The 14,077-nt window shown below is 38.1% G+C and overlaps 1 protein-coding gene across 1 annotated transcript in view; it reads left to right on the top strand.

Moving 5' to 3' along the window:
* Positions 1-14,077, top strand: part of LOC124606313 (MAP kinase-activating death domain protein) — a 612,624-nt gene that overhangs the window by 253,375 nt on the left and 345,172 nt on the right. Inside the window, exons 37-40 of the mRNA XM_047138295.1 lie at positions 2,751-2,854; positions 3,577-3,635; positions 4,591-4,892; positions 5,812-5,916. Coding sequence (XP_046994251.1) covers positions 2,751-2,854; positions 3,577-3,635; positions 4,591-4,892; positions 5,812-5,916 — 570 coding nt within the window. The remainder of the gene's footprint in view (positions 1-2,750; positions 2,855-3,576; positions 3,636-4,590; positions 4,893-5,811; positions 5,917-14,077) is intronic.

The raw sequence follows: 14,077 nt of genomic DNA, 5'->3' as shown, positions 1-14,077 counted from the left end.
AATTTCTATTTGTTACAGTGAACAGATCCTGACTGGAAAACTTTCAGATATTATTACTGGAAACTGAGTTAACAGTCAAAAGAAAACAAATTATAGTCTTTGGGGATTTTAATATTAATTTTCTGAGAGATTCAAATAAAAAGAACAACTTGGAAATATTACGTAATGCTCATAATGTGTTTTGCATTTAATTTTCTCACCAGCATTGCATAGGAAAGCAGTATGCTAGTAAACACATGTCTGTAGGTGATCACCCAGTAGTGAATACTCTTTTAGACCCTGAAGCATGACTGGCTACAATAACCAACTAATTTGATTAAAATGAAATAGGATCATGGAAATGGAGTAATTAATGAACAGACAACAGAAAGTTTCAAGGCAGCCTTACAGTAAGCTGACTGGAATGATGTGCCATATATCAGTCCCAAATTAATATATTTATTAATGGATTTCAGTCAGCTAAGTATGGCACTACTAAAACATCAACTATGTTCTAGGTTGCATAAGGGATAAAAATATCATGTGCAAGGAAATGAATTTTTATGGAATGGCAAGGACAAAAAGAAAAGTAGAACTGATTTTGTGTTATAAGAAATACTATGCTGTTTTAAAGAAAGTGATGAAAAATTGAAAAAGCTCAAAATAACGTCTGAAAACAGTAATTCAGATAATAAAATGTAAATCTAAATGGGCAATACTGGAAAGAAAAACCGGGAAATCAGTTAAGAGAAGTGTGGTGTTTGTTATTAAAGGAAACAGCCAAATGATAAATGATGGCAGTCAGATAGACAACATGTTTAATAATTACTTCTTCAAAATAGCTCTGAAGATTGGCGTGGATAGTTCAAGAGATAAAGAAATTGAATATATACAAGAAGCAATGCCTCATACACTGAGGCAAATTACAATTACTCTATTCTCTGCCAAAGAAATTAAGAGTGTAATTAACTCCCTGAAAATTAAAAACTCCCGTGGAATTGCTAATGTCTCAGGTTTATTACTAAAATTTTGTTCTTCACTTTTATGGAATGTTTTCAGTCACATATTCAACACATAAGTGTCATGGAAGATGTTTCAAGACAGACTGAAAGGTATTGGTGTCTGCTCCATTTGGAAGAATGGTAGCAAGACTGATATTAAAAATTACTGACCATTGTTGCTACTTGTCTCTTCAAAGGTACAGGAAAAATTGTGTATGCAAAAACCACAAGACAGTTCTATAACAATACGAGGGAGAACCCAAAAATAACCTGTATTTCTTTGTAGAAAGCATTTACTTTATTGTTTTTCAAATCAACATTAATCATCTGTAAAGTGCTGTTATTAGCATTAATTCACTTGTCCTCATGTTCATGCAAGTGTTGGAGGCGCCTTTTTAATTCATTCTCTTTGATGTCGGCTAGCACCTTTGTGACATGTTGTACATCTTAAGTATCAGCAAAACACTCAACTTCCAAGTCTCTTTTCATCGTTGAGAACAGGAAGAAGTCTGTGGGTGCTAAATCTGGCAAATAGTGCTCATAGGTCAAGGTAGTTGTGTTTATTGAGGCCAAAAACTGGTGAACACTGAGAGCTGTGTACACGAGAATATCATAGTGATGCAGGAACTGCTTGCCAGACTTCCACACAGCTGGATGTTTTTGCTCTAAACTTCTGTGCAGCCATTTTATAACCTCCAAATAGAATGGCTGATTTAATATGTGATTTTGAGGGACAAATTCCGAGTGCAAGATCCCTTAGATGGGGGTGGGGGCTGCTGAACTGTTTTTGGATTAGGTGAGCCAGCTGACTTCCATTGAGGTGACTCTTGTTAACTTTCTGGATGATTCCTATAGCACTATGACTTGTTGCCTATTTTGTGATAGGCTTGAACACGACGATCCCTTTGATCTCCGGTGACAAGTGTCAACATGAACTTATCTGCCCCTCTTTGCATCCTCAATCCACAGTCAAAATACACTGAATTGAGTTCCAGGACAACCTGGATAAGTCCTCAAGTTGGTTAATTGTCCTGTATCGATCTTTGTTGATCAGATCAAGGATTTTTCTGATGTTGTCCTCACTTTGAGCAGTTGAAGGGTGAGCAGAATGGGACTGATCTTCACTGGCTACTTTTCCTTTTTAAACCAGGAAAACTGTGCATGCACTTGAGTTTTACTAAGAGCATGTTCTTTGTAAGCTGTTTGCATCATTTTACTGATGTTGTCTTCACTTTGAGCAGTTGAAGGGTGAGCAGAATGGGACTGGTCTTCACTGGCTATTGCTCCGTTTTTAAACCAGGAAAACCACATGTATACTTGAGTTTTACTAAGAGCATGTTCTTTGTAAGCTGTTTGCATCATCACAACAATTTTCGCAAAATTTTACTGCTGCACATTGTTCATAAGAAGTTGCCATTTTCTTATGTCACTTCTGCACTTTACACATACTCACAGAACTGCCAGAGAAACCACACTAGTCACATTTTGGTGATGCCTCCTGGTGGAATTACCTAGGAGAGATCCTGCAAGATCCCTCTTGTGGCACAACCTGCTGTTACAAGTAAACAGTGCACAGCATTACAATTCTGATTATTTTAGGGTCCTCCCTCATATTATTAGTCAGTCTCAACTAGGAATTAAAAAGTGTCTCTTCACAGTACATGCAATTTTTCAATTCACAAATCAGATGATGTGGAACTGAAATGACAAAATATTGACAATTGTTATATTCTTTGACTTGTTTAAAGAATTTGACTGTATAATTTACAGCAGATAAGTTGAAATATTATGACATCAGAGTTACTGTTAGTAGCTGGATTTCATCCTATCGAACTAAAAGGATTCAGAGTGTTGTGTTACGAAACTCGAGGAGTGTACACAATAAAACAGTTTCTTCAGAATTTGAATAATCACTATATGTGTATCACAGGGATAGACATTGGATCTGCTTTTCTTTTTGTTACATGTACATGATTTTACATCGTATAGTCAAGAAACAGAAAAAGTTGCTTTTATTGATGATGCAAGTATTACAATGAAATCTAATCAAGTCTAAATCACTAACTTCAGCAGATGAAATGTAAATAATTTTTTTTTAAATTATTGAGTGGATCTGTGCAAACAGACTATCACTGAATTTATATAGAACTCAATACATGCAATTCAGTACTGTGTAAGTCCTGAACACACCATTAGAATTAATACATGGGGGTGCATCTGTATATGAAGTATATGTTTTAAACAGTGGAAAATATTTTAACATTATTGTCAAATATATATTTTAAATTTATGGGTAGTTGTACTAGTAAGAACCTGAACTAGAAGTCACATGTTTCAGATCTTAAACATCTAAGCTCTGCAACTTGTACAGTTCATGTGTCAGAAAGTTGAATTATTTTTCCTGTTTTCATTCACTGGTATCTTATGGCAACATATTTTTGGGTAAATTAGCAATGAAGAAAAAAAAAATATGTTGGACAGAAGTGTGTGTGGTAAGGATAATGTGTGTTGTTTACTCTAGAATCTCTTGTAGACGGCTTTGTAAACAGTTGGGCATACCGACAACAGCCCACAGTACATTTGCTCTCTTATGCAGACCATTGACAACAATCAGTCACTGATTGGAAGCAAAATATTTTACAATGTATACAATATGTAAATTCAGATTATAAAACTGTTCCTAATAAGTTTATATCTTATTTCAGTGCACAGGGATTTCTGTTTAGTTCAGATACTCCCTCTTATGACTACTCTGTAGGCCCCAGACCACTATTAACCTTACTTGTGTTTTGCTACCTGTCTCATCAGATTGTCCCTCAATTCCTTGGATTTCCTTTGTCCATGTCCTCCAGAGCACTGAAGATGTAGTCATGTAGATGAAAGCTAGGAAGCCAACTGCATTTCGTGTCTGTTGCCTGATCTTGCAGTTCAACCACAGTCCAGTCATCTGCCCTATTTCTTATCTTACTACTGCCAGCTGCAGCTCTCAAATGTTCTAATTCCACCTATGCTCCTGCTAAGTCAGCTTTGAGTTTTAAATCAGCTACTGCTCCTCAAAATCTGTCGAATATAGCGTAACTACTCTAACACCATAGGCCAGCTATATCTCCTTCCAAACAGATTGCTCCACAGCCCCCAACTTGGAAAAAGCATAGACAGTCTTCGCATTGTCAGCCATTTTCACAGCTCTGTAGCAGTTTGTAAATTTGTCCATTGTGCCAATATTTATTTAGCCAGGACATATTATTAAATAGCTCGTGGTCTTGCGGTAGCATTCTCGCTTCCCAAGGCGGGGTCCCGGATTTGATTCCTGGGGGGGACAGGGATTTTTCCTGCCTCGAGATGACTGGGTGCTGTTGTGTCATCTAAATCATCATCATTCATCACCATTACAGCAGAGGAAGGCAATGGCAAACCACCTCCACTAGGACCTTGCCTAGTACGATGGTGCTGGTCTTGTTCATCGTCCCTTACGCTCCACAGAGTATGGGACATCATCATCATCATCATCATCTCATCACCTGCTCAACAAAAAGTTGTATTGCATGATATTTTGTTGTTATAGTTAATTTAAAATTACTGCTTATTATACATATTTTATATAAAACAGATCTAAGGCCCTACTCTTGCTTGGTGAAATAAAGAAAATAGCTGAGGTACCAGATATGAACTGTATTGCAACAATTTCATATAACATACATTCACAGCCCAACCAACAACAGCAGCACCAACAGCAACAGCAGCAGCAGGGAAATATCCAGACAGCTACTGGACAGCCGGGAGGTGGTCCAAACAACTTATTGGTGCAGCCTGATCTAGGCCGCACTGCAGGCAGAGACTTCTTCTCCAATGTCAGTTCAGAGCTGAATGGCATTGCAGCCCAGACCTCCAGCATGTTCAGTGGATTCTTTGGTTTGTGCAAAATTTCTACTATATAAAATAAATCCAGAACATAACTAAATGCTAGAAAATGAAATACAAAAGTTACCAAAAATCGAAATCCTAAGGTAAATGAAATGCAGAATATATTAGAATGATTTTGACAGAAGTGTTAATGAATGATGCTGGGTAGTGAGCTTTTAAATTACAGAAATGTTTAGAACACATCAACCAACATAAAATGAAGAGTCACAATAAATTCAGTTTTAGATACTCGCTAGGAGGAGGGTCAAAATAGTCCTCATGGTAATGTATGTTTGATGTGTAGACTATTTCTGTATGCACTTTCACATTTACTGTCAGCTCCATCATCCAGCCAACAGCAAGAAGGGATTCCCTTGATAAATAATATAGACAATCTCATGAACATTATTCTCTTTGATAATGCAATTCTTTTCACTGAGGCAGGTACAAGTAGCAAAGTAGCAGCATAAGATTGTGTAGAATAAGTTTTGAACTGATGACTGTTGCAGGGGTATGAACTATATAACATGTAAATGGGTTGCAGACATACTTAAAATCTGAACAGGATGGTAATGAGTATAGGATGATTCATTTCAATACTTGAGATAAAAGTTACAGCCTTAGTGGAGAAAATGATAGATGTGTTTCAGGAAGGAATACTAATAAGATCTACATCTACATCTTATGTTTGATATGACTTATTGGTTCTAGCTTAGAAAATATGCCAGAAGAAATAAACGTTATGAACATTGTGATGTCTGTGGCCTGTGCAAGAAAGTTTGTGCCTAGTTTGTCACTGTTTGTTCCAAGAGACAGTTTTTGGTATTTGTTGTAATAATGTTTTTAACTTAGGTGTACTTATTTATATTTAACTCTTCTGCTAAATCTGCTTGTTACAAGAAAACATTAACAAAATTATTTGTTTCAGGATCAAAAAGCACTTCTAGTCCTAGAAGCAGTAGCCCTGGAACGGCAGCTGCCACTGTCACCAAGCCCAAAGAAAAGGCACAGCCATTTGGTCCTTTTCCTAAAGGTAAAATGTGATAAATCTCTAAACTAGCATAAAATAGTGCTTTATCTAGTATCCTATGAAAATGTTTATTGATCTTGTTTTTGTCTGAATTTTTCTTATTCTCATAAAAGAATAAAATTAGTTTTTTTCTATCTCATAATAATATGTACTTCAAAATGTTCTAAGACTGTAAATTTTGTTGAAAAACTTTAATCTGGTTATATTTTTGACAAAAAAATAACTTTTGTAATTGTGTGCATATTATACCATGTCATAAAAATGATGCATTTTCATGTCCTTGCATAAAATTGTTGTTATTCCTATACAGAATGGGTTACTTTGCCAAGTGTTTCACAGAGAAGGTCTACTTCTCTTGCTATGACAGAAAACCTTAATCACTTTAGTTCTTAAATGGAACTTATAATCCTTGTAGCATGAAATATCCAGAAGCTATAAGGGAGTCAACAAGCACAGTTAAAGGTTATTTGTTTACTGTTCTGTGAAACAATGGAGCACCCACAATGTAACTGGATTGTGAATGCTATTGTTGAGCACAGGACAAGTTAGCTGCTGTTTGTAAGTGGTTGCAAATCACTCTGCTTCGAGCAATTTAAATCAATTGCAAGTGAATTACACATACCAGAGATAACAAAAGCACCTCAGCTACTATCCTGTCCTGTGGATATTTTCTCCCTTACAGGAAATATGGGATCTGTCATTACTCACCGACATACCAGTTACAGGTACAGGGATCCTGTACAGCAAATACAGGGACCAAGCTGAACTCAGGGTATTATATCTGTCCCACTAACCAAAACTTTCATGGTCTTACCTCCTACAGAAACTAAAACTGAGACTACTTTCACAATTTGGAAGCCTACAGTAACGTATGTCATGGGGAAGCAAGTGCAAATAAGTAGGGATCTGTTAATCACTAGCAGTTGGACGGTACATTGAGGGATGGCAACCCTTAGGAAAATAGCAACAAGGGATAAGAAGGATCATCCAGTGCTCTCAGTATGTATGCCTGGAGGCATCATTCACCACATTGAAGAAACTGTTCTAGCAGCCTTTGAGGAAACAAAGTGGAACCAACTGCTGATTTTGTTGTACATTGGGATGGACTACACCTGTTGTTAGGGATTGAGGTCATATTTGGATCTTTCCAGAGGCACTGGCAGAGGAGATTCAGAAGATATTGTAGGATAGGCCAATAGGAAATGAGATGGTGTATTTGCAAAGTAGACAAAAAACTGAAATCAGCCAAGACTAAAATTGCAGCTATAGGCTACATTGTTTTGGCAAGACTCAATGTTAATTATGGCCATAAACATATAGTTTCATCCTTCTGTGAAATACCATACCAACCCACAAGATGTTACTGAAAAGTGCAGGCAGAACCTCAGATTGCTGGTACATGTGTTCCACAATCATATTATCATCACTGGAGGAGACTTTAATCATCCAACAGTTGATTGAGATGATTCCATTTTATAAGTGATGGGCATGATAAGATATCCTGTGAAACAGTACTGAATGTCTTCTCTGAAATATACGTGGAATATATATTTTGGAATCACACTCACAATGGATATAAACTGGCAAAAAAGCAACACAAAGAAGAAGTTGTGCAACATACATGAAAGTTGGTAGGCACATTTCTACATCTGAAAGATGATGTCTATTCAGATTTTGTAGTAGTCAAATAAGAGTGGCACTAATGCCACCACTGTGAGGATGCAAATGAGGTTTGCTTTAAATACAAGCTGTAACAGTTGTGAGTGTTAGTTACCTTTGAGATTGGATGTGGTGAGTTGATGTTAGTCATGAATGCCTTTAAGGCAGCAAAGTGTAATGGGGCTACATGAAGCTGGATGTTTCTTCTGCGACACTGTGGAAAGACTCAGCAGGAATGTAGCCACTGTACAAGATTGCTGGGAGCAGTAGTCACAAGAATGTACGGTCACAAGAAGACAGGATCTGGACGACCATGTGGCACTGCAGAGAGGAAGGACCGTCATGTTTGGTGTATGGCTCTAGCACATCATACTGCACCTGCAACAGTAATTTGAGCAGTAGTTGGCACCGCAGTGATGCCACACATTGTTACAAATTGGTTATTTCAAGGACCAATCCATGCCAGGTGCCCTGTAGCATGCATTCCACTGACCACAAACCATTACTGTCTGTGACTTCAGTGGTGTCAAGAAAAAAGAGAGCTCATTGGAGGGCAGGTTGATAGTCTGTTGTGTTTTCTGATGAAAGTTGCTTCTGCCTCAGTGACAGTGACAGCTGTATGTTGGTTAGGAGGAGGTCAGTTGAGTGCCTGCAACTAACCTGTCTGCATGCTAGGCACCCTATAGTGTGTTTAAAATCTGTTGCAAGTTTGATGTTTGCCTCACCACAGGAGACGTGACACCATTGCCCAGGTAATATCATTGGTGAACCAGTTTTCCCTATCACACTGACAGCAGTTCGGTTAGTAAAGCGACTTTGTTGCTGCACCGTGGATAAGCAGTACCACATGATGTCACACATTAGAAGCACCAATATTCATTAGCTCTCATTTTAAAGTGGTATTTTCTGGCATTGAAGTATTCTGCTGTAGTCAGGTATTGTGAACAAATGTTTTGTGTTCATGTTGCCTTAATAATAACAGTACAGCATGTCTGAACGTGAGATTCACAATAAAAGTGGTTCTACAAGAACACATTCTTGGCTGTGAAGATAATGTTTTGCTGCAAAATATTTGACTGAATTCGACCATAATAATGGACAATATGCCATACCACTCTGTTGTGATGGATAAAGTTCCAACAATGCCTAGAGGAAAGTGGATATTTTGCTCTGGGTACAAAGAAATGTTCCATTGGATAAGGATGAACTTAGCTTATGTATGGTAGGGTTAATGGAACTTTTGTACAAGCCAAAGCTCCACGCTCCCAAGTCAACAAACTGGCTAACGCTAAAGGGCACAGTTTAATAACAAGAAATTTATGCTCAGTGGCGTTGTAATGCTGACAAAAGAAGCCATTTCAAATGTTACACCCCAGGATTGGTTTCGAATTGTGAGCCATACTAAGAAGCTAGTTGAGGAGACATAGGATCATGAAGGATTGTGATGAGTTTTGAATAAGATGTAACTCCTGATGTGCCATGTTGAAATCTACTTCTTTAGCATAAACACAGCAGAGTTTACAAATGTTCATCTCAGTAACATTCTAATGCAGTTGGAATTTCATCAAGATCCTGAAACAGTGTATTGTTAAACTAGCAGCTGAGGGCAAGACAAGACAATAGTTATGAGAAAGCTCATTCTCATTATAAAAATAAGCATGTAGCTTTTTCAGCAGTCTTTAAAAGTTATATTATTTCATTTAAAAAACTATAATTGTTTGAATATCCCAGTAGATAGGGAAGTCTCACTTATCACACATATGACAAAATACTCTCCTTTTTGCCTTCTATCATTTCCCAAAATCTTGTTTTAGTATCTCAGACCACTTATGAGTTAAAAGGGATTTACAAATATATCATTCTGGCTTTTTCCCCGGCACATGTGATCATTGTAGACTCTGTTACATACATACCATTTTCTCAACAGTGGAGACATAGAGCAATATCCTTCCAAGTTCAAGGAGTAATTTAATATGTTACCAAAAGCTCATATGCAGCAACATATGCCCTAACACACACCAAACTCAAATGCATAGTGACTCATATATTTCACTGCAAATTTAAAAAAATTCTGTGCAGTAGTTTACCTAATATCAGAATATCTCAATAACTATGACCATTAATGAAATGATCGGCACTTCATCATGAAGCTGACAAAAGATGCTGTAAGATGTGTGAGAATTAAGAGTTTATTGCTGAATAGTTTCTTTAAAGTCATTTGAGACAGATTTCAGATCAGCTGGCCTGTCCGGCTTGCTGTTTGCGTAGTCAAATGAGCTGGACAGCTTCCACGTGCAGCACATGCTGGCAACTATGCTACCCATCACATGCTCAGAGCTGAACTGTCAAAAGTTACAACTAATTTTAAACACACTGTAGACCTACAGCTAGAGTTTGGTCTGTGGAGCGATTTTGTGTGATAGCAGGAACACTCTCTTGGTTATCCCACACACACTGACTGTAAATTTGTATTCAGTTTGGTGATTTGACCTGTTATGCTGCCATTCATAAACAGCATTCAAAGTGGTGTTTTCTAACAGGATAATGCTCATTCACATACAGCTGTTGTAACCCAGCATGCTGTACAGAGTTAAGCACTTATAGTACATTATCGGACAGCAACTCCAGTGTCATCCACAAGCAGCATTAACCATCCCTTTATTGACCAATCAAGTACAGCAGGCATGGAACTCCATCCCGCAAACAGACATCTGGCACTTGTACAACACAATGTATGCATGTCTGCATGTTTACATTCAACATTCTGGCTATTAATGTACCAGCATTTCACATTTGCAATTATTTATCTTGCACTTACATTAACCTTTGATCTTGCAAAGTTAATCCATTGCACATGTTACCTATACAAATATATTCCCAAAACTCTACCTAAATTACTTTTTGGTGTGCTATTCCCCCTTGTCAGTGTATATTACATTTGTGAGAAATATGTACCTCACTGTCTTCCTACATATGAGTTCAACGTGGGTCTGGTCTAGCGGACGCACACTGGATCTGCAGAATGTAATAATGGGAAACAGAAATGTTCTTACAGTTCCTATATTGGAACTGGGCACAGCTACATACAACATATAGTAAGATTACATAGGATAATGTACTAACTTAAGCTGTTCCAGAAAAAACACTACTTCTCTCCTCGTGGACACTACTATTCTTGTGCACTTGGATCTGCTGTGCATTTCACAATGAAACTAAACAGTAGCTTGAAGGTGTCTGTAAAATTACCATATACCCTTGAGTGCACATATGTTTACAGGGGGTCTGCCTGAGCTTGGCTAAAAGAGGGCAGATGCCAGTGACAAACTGCAAATAAGTCATTGTGGGTGATACACAGTGGGTGCTGGCAGTTTGAAGTGTGGACACCATTTATCACACACAACCCCATCGACAAGCCATTAAGCAATCTATAAACTGTGTCCACACTCAGGGCACTCTAGACAAATACATCAGCATATAGTTATAACCAGACTGGACACACACAGTGTTATCGTCCCAACAAAATGCTATCATACATTTGTAATACAAGAGGAGACGGATGAAGTGACCATGGATGAATTTTCTCTAAAGTTAATTGTGCATGGCAGAAACAGTTAAATGCTCTTGCTACAGTGGTGAGGGAAATGACATGCTATCCCTGAGTACATGGTTATACACTAATACCATAACATGTATGAGTTATAAAGGAAACAGGAAGGTAAAAGACAAGCCATGTATGTATTTACTATATAACAATTACAATGTGAGCAAGGTAATACAATTAAATCCCCTCACTACTGTGTAGAAGGAAGTGACTGGTTATTGCTGAAAGGACAGTCCCTTGCTGGTGCACATGTGCACTCCTTTGATAATATGTATGGCAAGAGTGATTCAGTCCCTCAGGCAATAGGCTTTAACAGAAGGCATTCCTTGAGGCAGGGGTAGTAAGCTGCAAAAATGAAACTTGGTCTGTATGAAGAGTAATTGAAGCACTCTTCCACTAGCTCTCAATAAGGCTCGCAAATGCCACCATTTACAGTTCTCCTAACCATGCGGTACTGACTCACTGGTGTTATCTTTGCTTCATTCATACCTATCTGGAGCAGTGTTGCAGCAAGCCACCAAATGTTCATTATTCTAATACAGATCACTCCAGATTAACACTCAGAAAAATGTAATCCCATTTAAATGAAGATGTGAGTTGGCTGGCTTTGGCACAGCAACTGCCGGTCAGGCAGCAGTTCCTGCTAAGTGCCTCTCTGGAAAAAACCCTGAGCTCGTAGCAAGGAAGTGTATGGTGGAGAGAGACTCCAAGTCTTGGGTCTGCTTTTGGTCATGGCCCAATGTGGTGATGTGCAATGTGTCGCCTGCTGTTAACATCTGTTGAAGCAGATGGGTGGTGGGCATGCACACACTGCAGTGCATCGCCACACTTTTAATGGCATCAGATACACCTAGTCCCTTTGAGGATTTCTGTATTGAAACTGGGATCTTGAAGTAGTTATAGTGACAGTGATTATCTAAGTACAAAGGGCAATTAAAACAAGTTGAAGGATTTACATATTCAGCAAACTTATGCAGTATGCCGTATTTCAAAGAAGAACTCAGAACCTTTAGCTCTTGGAATGAGCATGTAGACTAACTGTGAACGAAATTTAGAAAAGTAATTGACCAGGCACTATATAAATGTGTACTGAGTAGGACTGTTCCTGCTCAGAGAAACCCTGTGTAGTACACAGTTTCTGTAAAGAAAATCTTACAGAAATAGTGATTATGGCATAATAGGTGTAAAACAGGACATAGACTTATATATATAAATGCTGAATTGAATGCATTTGACTGTCAAAATAACAGTCTGTGAAACGTTCATCATGTATCAGAGCAGAATCCTCTTGAAAGACTAATCCACAAAATAAAAAAATAAAAATAAAAAATCTGGTGACTTGTATGGACTGTCTTTGGTACCAAGGGTAGGTCCTAGACACTCACGGATAACACAGGAGTCGAAGTATATGGTAGCAAAGCAATGTTTAGGAATGCTGAACTCTGTTTCAAATGTTCCTGTACAAGTGAAAATGCAGGAGTACTGTGCCAGTTTAGTACACCCATGAGCTGGCACTGAAATAGCAGTGTAAGTATTTGCTACTTTCTGTATGAGTACATGTTTCTGTTTCAACATTCCTGCAGATTTCAGAGAGCATCATCCCTTCAGTTATATCTCCTCAACTTGGTAATGTTCCTTGCAACACAGGATCATTTGAGTCCAGAGTCTGTTTATGGTGGACATACAAATGCTGCACAAGGCTGGTTTGAAGCCATACCATTGCCAGATCACTTGTTTCATCTTGATGAAGATGAAGTAGCTGGCAACAGTAGAAGCTGGTACGTTCAATGACATTCCCTTACTGGATACCATCTACATCTCAGAGGTGCCAGCTGTAAAGGAGATGCCAGAGAGCCTATTCTGTGACACATCTGTTGGATGCTGTTGACAATGCTTGCATGTGGTGGATTCGTTCTTTATAATTTGTAGCCTTTAATAAAGGACATTGTGGTTGCAGTGGAATTTCGTGAAGCGTGATACATGTAAAAATATCTTTCTTTCTATGTGTTTTTGTTTACTTCATCATAATATCTAGAAGTAACAAAGGACCCCACGATTACCACCAATAACATGTAGACAAGTATAAATCGACCAACATTAAAAGTCATTCCTAAATTCATACAAATTTTTAATGTTCTATGCACAATGAAATGGTTTGTTGAACAAAATTTAACTGACATAAAGTTGTCCTATTCATTAGTTTTATTTGTTTGCCATAAATTAAATAGCCATTACCTTTCTTGTGTATTAGGGTTAAGCACATCTCCATTTAATATTGTATTATTGCATGTTTTCACAAGTATAATTGTTTGACATATGTGTGATCAGGATCTCTCAATGTGTTACTATTTCTATTTTATGTTATGTATGCCAGTTTGCTCTTCACTTATATAATCTGGAGACAAGACAGTAAACAAAACATGAATCATACGAATGATATGTTTCAGAACATAGTCACATTGGCAAAATGTTATTTACTTTCACTTTCCATGGATAATTTTGCACAATAGATTGTCATGAACCACAGACTTTGCCATTGGTTGGGAGGCTTGCGTGCCTCAGGGATACAGATAGCCATACTGTAGGTGCAACCACAATGGAGGGGTATCTGTTGAGAGGCCAGACAAATGTATGGTTCCTGAAGAGGGGCAACAGCCTTTTCAGTATTTGCAGGCCAAAGTCTGGATGATTGACTGATCTGGCCTTGTAACACTAACCAAAATGGCCTTGCTGTGCTGGTACTATGAACGGCTGAAAACAAGGGGAAACTACGGCTGTAATTTTTCCTGAGGGCATGCAGCTTTACTGTATGGTTAAATGATGATGGCGTCCTCTTGGGTAAAATATTCTGGAGGTAAAATAGTCCCCCATTCGGATCTCCGGGCGGGGACTACTCAGGAGGAC

This window comes from Schistocerca americana, chromosome 3 (genome assembly GCF_021461395.2).
Source record: "Schistocerca americana isolate TAMUIC-IGC-003095 chromosome 3, iqSchAmer2.1, whole genome shotgun sequence".
Classification (NCBI taxonomy): Eukaryota; Metazoa; Arthropoda; class Insecta; order Orthoptera; family Acrididae; genus Schistocerca; species Schistocerca americana.
Note: the sequence above shows the minus strand (reverse complement) of the source record. Positions and strands in the feature narration are given on the sequence as shown.